The following is an 8,396-nucleotide window of genomic DNA, read 5'->3' as shown; positions in this document are numbered from 1 at the left end:
GGGTCGGCGCCTGGGGGCGGGGCGGGGGGGGGGGGAGGAGGGCGGGGTCACCCCTGGGTGTGTCCCCGCCCCCCAGGGGTGGGGCAGGGGAAGAAGGGGGGCGGGGCCTCACCCTTGAGCTTCTCGCCGAACATGGTGAGGAAGACGGTGAAGTTGATGGGGCCGGCCGCCTCCTTGATCATGGCGTCCAGCTCCTCGTTCTTCACGTTCAGCCGCCCTGATTGGCCGGGGAAAGGGGGGGGGGGGGGGGCGGGGTTGGGCTCGGGGACACGCCCGCCGCAAGCCCCGCCCGCTTGCCGCAGGCCACGCCCCTTCCTGCCCCACCCCACCCCAAGGGTTGCCTTCCCAAAAGACCGTGGGGCCCCCCCTTTGCCCCACCCCTTATGCTGGAGCCACGCCCCTTCCCCAGGGGCCCCGCCCCTTCTCCCCAAGCCCCTCCTCCCCTCGCTAAGCCCCTCCTCCTCGCTCTAAGCCCCACCCCTTCCCTCTCTAAGCCCCACCCCTTCACTCCAAGACACTCCCTTTCCCTCTAAGCCCGACACATTACGTCCAAGCCCCGCCCCTTTGCTCTAAGCCCCACCCCTTCGCTCCAAGCTCCTCCCCTTTGCTCTAAGCCACACCCCTTTCCGCCAGCCCCTCCCCTCTAAGCCCCGCCCCCTTCTCCGCCAACCTCTCCCCTTTCTACCAGCAGCCCTTTCCCCAAGCCCCGCCCCTTTCCTCTATAACCCCGCCCCTTCTCGCTAAGCCCCTCCCCTTTCCTCTAAACCCCACCCCTTCCCACTGAGCCCCACCCCTTTTTGCTAAGCCCCTCCCTCCACGCCCACTCTGCCCTCTACGCCCCTCCAAGCCCCGCCCCACCCCTCCAAGCCCCACCCCTTCCCCTCCAAGCCCCACCCCTTCCCCTCCAAACCACGCCCCTCCCCCAAAGCCCCGCCCCTTTCCCCAAGCCCCGCCCCCTCCCTCCACAACTCCCTCTCCCCCTCCTCCCCTTTCAACCCCCTCCCCCCTTTCAACCCCCTCCCCCTTTAGCCACGCCCATTGGGGGCCACGCCCCCTCGAGCCACGCCCCTCCCGGCCACGCCTCTCCCGGCCACGCCCCCCTTTACCCATGGCAGCAAAAGTCTCCCTGAGGTCATCCTTGTCGATGATGCCATCACGGTTCTGGTCGATGACGGTGAAAGCCTAAAAATTTTTTTTTTGGGGGGGGGGGGTCGCAAAGGCTCATGGGAAGGCGGCCACGCCCCCTCCCCCCACCCCTCCCCCCACAGGCCAAAAAAATCTCCCCTCCCCCCCCCAAAAAACAGGTGTTGGCGGGGGAGGGGTGGAAGGAAACCCAAGATTCCAAGGGCGCCCCTCCCCCCACCTTGGCCCCTCCCCCCGCCCCTCCCCCCCCCGCCCCACCCCTCGCCCCTCCCCCCCCCCCACCTCCTTGAACTCCTGGATCTGGGTCTGGTCGAACATGGAGAAGACGTTGGAGCTGCCTTCGGCCGCGCGGCGCCGCGCCTTCTTGGGGGCCTTTTTTTTTGGGAGGGGGGGAGGGGAGGGGAGAGGGGGGTTAGTGGGGGGTGGGGGAGGGGTGGGGGAGGGGTCGGGGTGGGGGGTGGGGGGATTTGGGGGGAGATTTGGGGGGATTTGGGGGGAGATTTGGGGGAGATTGGGGGGAGATTGGGGGGTGGGGGAGGGGTGGGGGGAGGGGTCGGGGTGGGGGAGGGGTCGGGGTGGGGGTTGGGGGGATTTGGGGGGAGATTTGGGGGAGATTTAGGGGGAGATTTAGGGGTGGGGGGAGGGGTCGGGGTGGGGGGTGGGGGGATTTGGGGGAGATTTGGGGGAAATTTAGGGGTGGGGGAGGGGTGGGGGGAGGGGTCGGGGTTGGGGGCATTTTGGGGGAGATTTGGGGATTTGGGGGGAGATTTGGGGGGATTTTAGGGAGGATTTTGGGGGTGGGGGAGGGGTGGGGGGGATTTGGGGGGAGATTTGGGGGAGATTTGGGGGGAGATTTAGGGGTGGGGAGGGGTGGGGGGAGGGGTCGGGGTTGGGGGCATTTTGGGGGAGATTTGGGGGATTTGGGGGGGATTTGGGGGAGATTTGGGGGGATTTTAGGGAGGATTTTAGGGGTGGGGAGGGGTGGGGGGGATTTGGGGGGAGATTTGGGGGTGGGGGAGGGGTGAGGAGTCGGGGGGGGGCTTTTGGGGGGGAATTTGGGGGGTCCGGGGGGGGTCCCCAGAAAAATTTTAAGGACCTGGGGAGGGGGGGGGGCCAGGAGGGATTTGGGGGTCCTGGGGGGGGTCCCAAAAGAAATTTTGGGGTCCCGGGGGGTTTCCCAGGAGGAATTTGGGGACGGGACGGGGGGTCCAGAAGAATTTTGGGGTCCTGGGGGGGGGGGGTCCCAGAAAAATTCTGGGGTCCCTGGGGGGTCCAGGAGGGATTTAGGGGTCCGGAGGGGGGTGTCCCCAAAAAATTTGGGGGTGCCTGGGGGGGGAATTTTGGGGTCCGGGAGGGTCCCAAAAGAATTTGGGGGTCCCTGGGGGGCGTCCCAAAAAATTTTGGGGTTCCCTGGGGGGGTCCCAGAAGAATTTTGGGGTCCCGGGGGGGTTCCCCAAAAAAATTTGGGGGTCCCTGGGTGGGGATTTAGGGGTCCTGGGGGGGGTCTCAGAAGAATTTTAAGGACCAGGGGGGGTCCCAGAAGAATTTAGGGGTCCCTGGGGGGTCCCCAAAAAAATTTTGGGGTCCCTGGGGGGGGTCCGGGAGGGATTTGGGATTCCAGGGGGGGATTTGGGGTCCCGGGGGGGTCCCAAAAATTTGGGGGTCCCTGGGGGGGATTTGGGGTCCTGGGGGGGGGGTCCCAAAAAATTTTGGGAGTCCCTGGGGGGGGGTCCAGGAGGGATTTGGGGTTCCAGAGGGGGATTTAGGGGTCTGGGGGGGTCCCAAAAAAATTTGGGGGTCCCTGGGGGGGGGGTCCCCAAAATCTCACCATGGCTGACGCGAGGTCCCAGCGTCTCCCTCGGGGGGTCCCGGTGGCTCCGGGGGGTTTTTATCCCCCCCCCCAGGGGTGGGGGATGGGGGGGGTGTGGCTCTTCCCAAAATAGCCCCCACCCCGGGCGACGCCCTTCTTGGGGGGGTCCTTCCCCCCCCCCCCCCAAAAAAGGCGCCTTGAGGGGGCCCCTGGGTGCCCTTAAAGGGAGAAAAGGGTTAAAAATAGAAACGGGGGGGGGGAGGGGAGGGGGGGGGGCACCCCAGCACCTGCCACCCGCCCCTCCCCCGCTCCGGGGGGTGGGGGGGGAGGGGGCGAAGTCAGGGAGGGGGGGCTCCCAAACCAGTGACACCAGTGACAAAACCAGTGACACCAGTGACACCAGTGACAAAAACCAGTGACAAAAACCAGTGACACCAGTGACAAAACCAGTGACAAAAACCAGTGACAAAACCAGTGACACCAGTGACAAAACCAGTGACACCAGTGACAAAACCAGTGACACCAGTGACACCAGTGACAAAAACCAGTGACACCAGTGACAAAACCAGTGACAAAACCAGTGACAAAACCAGTGACAAAACCAGTGACAAACCAGTGACACCAGTGACACCAGTGACACCAGTGACAAAACCAGTGACACCAGTGACAAAACCAGTGACAAAACCAGTGACAAAACCAGTGACAAAACCAGTGACACCAGTGACACCAGTGACACCAGTGACAAAACCAGTGACACCAGTGACAAAACCAGTGACAAAACCAGTGACAAAACCAGTGACAAAACCAGTGACACCAGTGACACCAGTGACAAAAACCAGTGACACCAGTGACACCAGTGACACCAGTGACAAAAACCAGTGACACCAGTGACAAAACCAGTGACAAAACCAGTGACAAAACCAGTGACACCAGTGACAAAACCAGTGACAAAACCAGTGACAAAACCAGTGACACCAGTGACAAAACCAGTGACAAAACCAGTGACAAAACCAGTGACACCAGTGACAAAACCAGTGACAAAACCAGTGACAAAACCAGTGACACCAGTGACAAAACCAGTGACACCAGTGACAAAAACCAGTGACCAAAACCAGTGACACCAGTGACAAAAACCAGTGTTCCCCAGTGCTCCCAGTGACAAAAAACAGTGACACCAGTGCTCCCAGTAACAAAAACCAGTGTTCCCAGTGACAAAAGCCAGTGACACCAGTGCTCCCAGTAGTCCCAGGGCTCCGAAACCAGTGATCCCAGTGACACCAGTGCTCCAAAACCAGTGCTCCCAGTGCTCCCAGGGCTCCCAGGACTCCAAAACCAGCATTCCCAGTGCTCCCAGTGACAAAAACCAGTGTTCCCAGTGCTCCCAGGGCTCTGAAACCAGTGATACCAGTGATACCAGTGATACCAGTGCTCCCAGTGACCAAAACCAGTGACACCAGTGACACCAGTGACAAAAACCAGTGTTCCCAGTGCTCCAGTGACCAAAACCAGTGAAACCAGTGACACCAGTGACCAAAACCAGTGACACCAGTGACACCAGTGACAAAAACCAGTGTTCCCAGTGCTCCCAGTGACCAAAACCAGTGAAACCAGTGACACCAGTGACCAAAACCAGTGACACCAGTGACACCAGTGACAAAAACCAGTGTTCCAGTGCTCCCAGTGACATAAACCAGTGACACCAGTGCTCCCAGTAGTCCCAGGGCTCCGAACCAGTGATCCCAGTGACACCAGTGCTCCAAAACCAGTATTCCCAGTGCTCCCAGTGACCAAAACCAGTGACACCAGTGATCCCAGGGCTCTGAAACCAGTGATACCAGTGCTCCCAGTAGTCCCAGTGACCAAAACCAGTGTTCCCAGTGTTCCCAGTATTCCCGGAGTCTGAAACCAGTTCTCCCAGTGCTCCCAATACTCCAAAACCAGCGTTCCCAGTGCTCCCAGTTTGCTCCCAGTTCCCTCCCAGTGCTCCCAGTTTCCTCCCAGTTTCCTCCCAGTTCGCTCCCACTTTCCTCCCACTTTCCTCCCAGTTCTTCCAGTTTCCTCCCAGTTCTCCCAGTTTCCTCCCAGTTCGCTCCCAGTTTCCTCCCAGTTCGCTCCCAGTCGCTCCAAGTTTCCTCCCAGTTCTTCCAGTTTCCTCCCAGTTCTCCCAGTTTCCTCCCAGTTCTCCCAGTTTCCTCCCAGTTTCCTCCCAGTTCCCTCCCAGTTCAGTCCCAGTTTCCTCCCAGTTCAGTCCCAGTTTCCTCCCAGTTTCCTCCCAGTTCGCTCCCAGTTTCCTCCCAGTTCTCCCAGTTTCCTCCCAGTTCTCCCATGTTTCCTCCCAGTTCCCTCCCCAGTTCTCCCAGTTTCCTCCCAGTTTCCTCCCAGTTCGCTCCCACTTTCCTCCCACTTCTCCCAGTTTCCTCCCAGTTCGCTCCCACTTTCCTCCCAGGTTCTCCCAGTTTCCTCCCAGTTCTTCCAGTTTCCTCCCAGTTCTCCCAGTTTCCTCCCAGTTCTCCCAGTTTCCTCCCAGTTCGCTCCCACTTTCCTCCCAGTTTCCTCCCAGTTCTTCCAGTTTCCTCCCAGTTCTCCCAGTTTCCTCCCAGTTCGCTCCCACTTTCCTCCCAGTTTCCTCCCAGTTCTCCCAGTTTCCTCCCAGTTCGCTCCCACTTTCCTCCCAGTTTCCTCCCAGTTCTCCAGTTTCCTCCCAGTTCTCCCAGTTTCCTCCCAGTTCGCTCCCACTTTCCTCCCAGTTTCCTCCCAGTTCTTCCAGTTTCCTCCCAGTTCTCCCAGTTTCCTCCCAGTTCGCTCCCACTTTCCTCCCAGTTTCCTCCCAGTTCTCCCAGTTTCCTCCCAGTTCGCTCCCACTTTCCTCCCAGTTTCCTCCCAGTTCTTCCAGTTTCCTCCCAGTTCTCCCAGTTTCCTCCCAGTTCGCTCCCAGTTCCCTCCCAGTTCGCTCCCAGTTTCCTCCCAGTTTCCTCCCAGTTCGCTCCCAGTTCCCTCCCAGTTTCCTCCCAGTTTCCTCCCAGTTCGCTCCCAGTTCCCTCCCAGTTTCCTCCCAGTTTCCTCCCAGTTCTCCCAGTTTCCTCCCAGTTTCCTCCCAGTTCGCTCCCACTTTCCTCCCACTTTCCTCCCAGTTCTCCCAGTTTCCTCCCAGTTCTCCCAGTTTCCTCCCAGTTCGCTCCCACTTTCCTCCCAGTTTCCTCCCAGTTCTTCCAGTTTCCTCCCAGTTCGCTCCCACTTTCCTCCCAGTTTCCTCCCAGTTCTCCCAGTTTCCTCCCAGTTCGCTCCCACTTTCCTCCCAGTTTCCTCCCAGTTCTCCCAGTTTCCTCCCAGTTCGCTCCCACTTTCCTCCCAGTTTCCTCCCAGTTCTTCCAGTTTCCTCCCAGTTCTCCCAGTTTCCTCCCAGTTCGCTCCCACTTTCCTCCCAGTTTCCTCCCAGTTCTCCCAGTTTCCTCCCAGTTCGCTCCCACTTTCCTCCCAGTTTCCTCCCAGTTCTCCCAGTTTCCTCCCAGTTCTCCCAGTTTCCTCCCAGTTCGCTCCCACTTTCCTCCCAGTTTCCTCCCAGTTCTTCCAGTTTCCTCCCAGTTCTCCCAGTTTCCTCCCAGTTCGCTCCCACTTTCCTCCCAGTTTCCTCCCAGTTCTCCCAGTTTCCTCCCAGTTCGCTCCCACTTTCCTCCCAGTTTCCTCCCAGTTCTTCCAGTTTCCTCCCAGTTCTCCCAGTTTCCTCCCAGTTCGCTCCCAGTTCCCTCCCAGTTCGCTCCCAGTTTCCTCCCAGTTTCCTCCCAGTTCGCTCCCAGTTCCCTCCCAGTTTCCTCCCAGTTTCCTCCCAGTTCGCTCCCAGTTCCCTCCCAGTTTCCTCCCAGTTTCCTCCCAGTTCTCCCAGTTTCCTCCCAGTTTCCTCCCAGTTCGCTCCCACTTTCCTCCCACTTTCCTCCCAGTTCTCCCAGTTTCCTCCCAGTTCTCCCAGTTTCCTCCCAGTTCGCTCCCACTTTCCTCCCAGTTTCCTCCCAGTTCTTCCAGTTTCCTCCCAGTTCGCTCCCACTTTCCTCCCAGTTTCCTCCCAGTTCTCCCAGTTTCCTCCCAGTTCGCTCCCACTTTCCTCCCAGTTTCCTCCCAGTTCTCCCAGTTTCCTCCCAGTTCGCTCCCACTTTCCTCCCAGTTTCCTCCCAGTTCTTCCAGTTTCCTCCCAGTTCTCCCAGTTTCCTCCCAGTTCGCTCCCAGTTTCCTCCCAGTTCCCTCCCAGTTTCCTCCCAGTTCTCCCAGTTCCCTCCCAGTTCTCTCCCAGTTTCCTCCCAGTTCGCTCCCAGTTCCCGCTTCCGCCCTTCCCCGTCCCTCCCCGTGACGTCACCACCGCCCCTCCCCTCCATTTCCGGCGGCGCCTCTTCCCCATTGGTTCATTTCCGCAGCCGGAAGAGGGCGGGGCCTGAGCCGGGGGGGGTGTGGTGCCGGGGGGCGTGTCCGCGACCTCGGTCACGTGGCGACGCGCTCACGTGACCCCGGCAGAGAAGAGGCGCGGGTCACGTGGGCGCCGCCGCGGCAGCGTCTTGGCCGGCGGGTAACGGGGGGGGGGAGGTTTTTGGGGGGTGTCACGTGACGGGGAGTCACGGGAGGGGGGCGGGAGGGGGGCGGGGGGGTGGGGGAGGGGTGGGGGGGTCGGGACCCAGCGGAAGGGGGGGGGTGGGGGGGATCTGTGGGGCGGGGGGGGGGGGGAGTTGGGGGGTTGGGGGGGATCTATGGGGCAGTTGTGGGGCTGGGGGGGCGCTGGGGGGGCACTTGGGATCTATGGGGCAGGAGGAGGGAGTTGGGGGGCGGTTGGGGGGTAGTTGTGGGGCTGGGGGGGCAGTTATGGGGCAGTTGTGGGGCTGGGGGGGTAGTTGTGGGGCAGTTGGGGGGCCTGGGGGGATCTATGGGGCAGGAGGAGGGACTTGGGGGGCAGTTGTGGGGCTGGGGGGCATCTATGGGGCAGTTGTGGGGCAGGGGGGGCAGTTGGGGGTCCTGGGGGGGATCTATGGGGCAGGAGAAAGCAGTTGGGGGGCAGTTGGGGTATATTGGGGCAGTTGTGGGGCAGTTGTGGGGCTGGGGGGGCAGTTATGGGGCAGTTGGGGGGCTGCGGGTGTAGTTGTGGGGCAGTTGGGGGGCCTGGGGGGGATCTATGGGGCAGGAGGAGGGAGTTGGGGGGCAGTTGTGGGGCAGGGGGGGAAGTTATGGGGCAGTTGTGGGGCTGGGGGGGTAGTTGTGGGGCAGTTGGGGGGCCTGGGGGGATCTATGGGGCAGGAGGAGGGAGTTGGGGGGCAGTTGTGGGGCTGGGGGGGCACTTGGGGGGCCTGGGGGGGATCTATGGGGCAGGAGAAGGCAGCTGGGGGGCTGGGGAGGGGGATTTGGGGGAGTGGGGGGGATTTGGGGGACACTTGGGGGATCTATGGGGCAGGAGAAGGCAGTTGGGAGG

The 8,396-nt window shown here is 61.3% G+C and overlaps 2 protein-coding genes across 2 annotated transcripts in view; both read right to left on the bottom strand.

The window, feature by feature from the left end:
- The window catches only part of LOC142026078 (myosin regulatory light chain 11), a 5,491-nt gene extending 2,502 nt beyond the window's left edge, over positions 1-2,989 (bottom strand). Inside the window, exons 1-2 of the mRNA XM_075018902.1 lie at positions 2,972-2,989; positions 1,426-1,515 (exon numbers count right to left, since the gene is read on the bottom strand). Coding sequence (XP_074875003.1) covers positions 1,426-1,515; positions 2,972-2,974 — 93 coding nt within the window. The 5' untranslated portion in view covers positions 2,975-2,989. The remainder of the gene's footprint in view (positions 1-1,425; positions 1,516-2,971) is intronic.
- A 42-nt stretch (positions 2,990-3,031) lies between these two features.
- On the bottom strand, positions 3,032-7,317 carry LOC142026016 (uncharacterized). Its single transcript, XM_075018766.1, has 4 exons — positions 7,299-7,317; positions 4,639-5,356; positions 3,567-4,342; positions 3,032-3,171 (listed from the first exon to the last, which is right to left on the bottom strand). Exons 1-4 carry the CDS (start codon positions 7,315-7,317, stop codon positions 3,032-3,034), a joined length of 1,653 nt encoding a protein of 550 aa, XP_074874867.1.
- Between the last annotated feature and the right edge of the window lie 1,079 nt (positions 7,318-8,396).

This window comes from Buteo buteo, chromosome 31 (genome assembly GCF_964188355.1).
Source record: "Buteo buteo chromosome 31, bButBut1.hap1.1, whole genome shotgun sequence".
NCBI classification, from domain to species: domain Eukaryota; kingdom Metazoa; phylum Chordata; class Aves; order Accipitriformes; family Accipitridae; genus Buteo; species Buteo buteo.
Note: the sequence above shows the minus strand (reverse complement) of the source record. Positions and strands in the feature narration are given on the sequence as shown.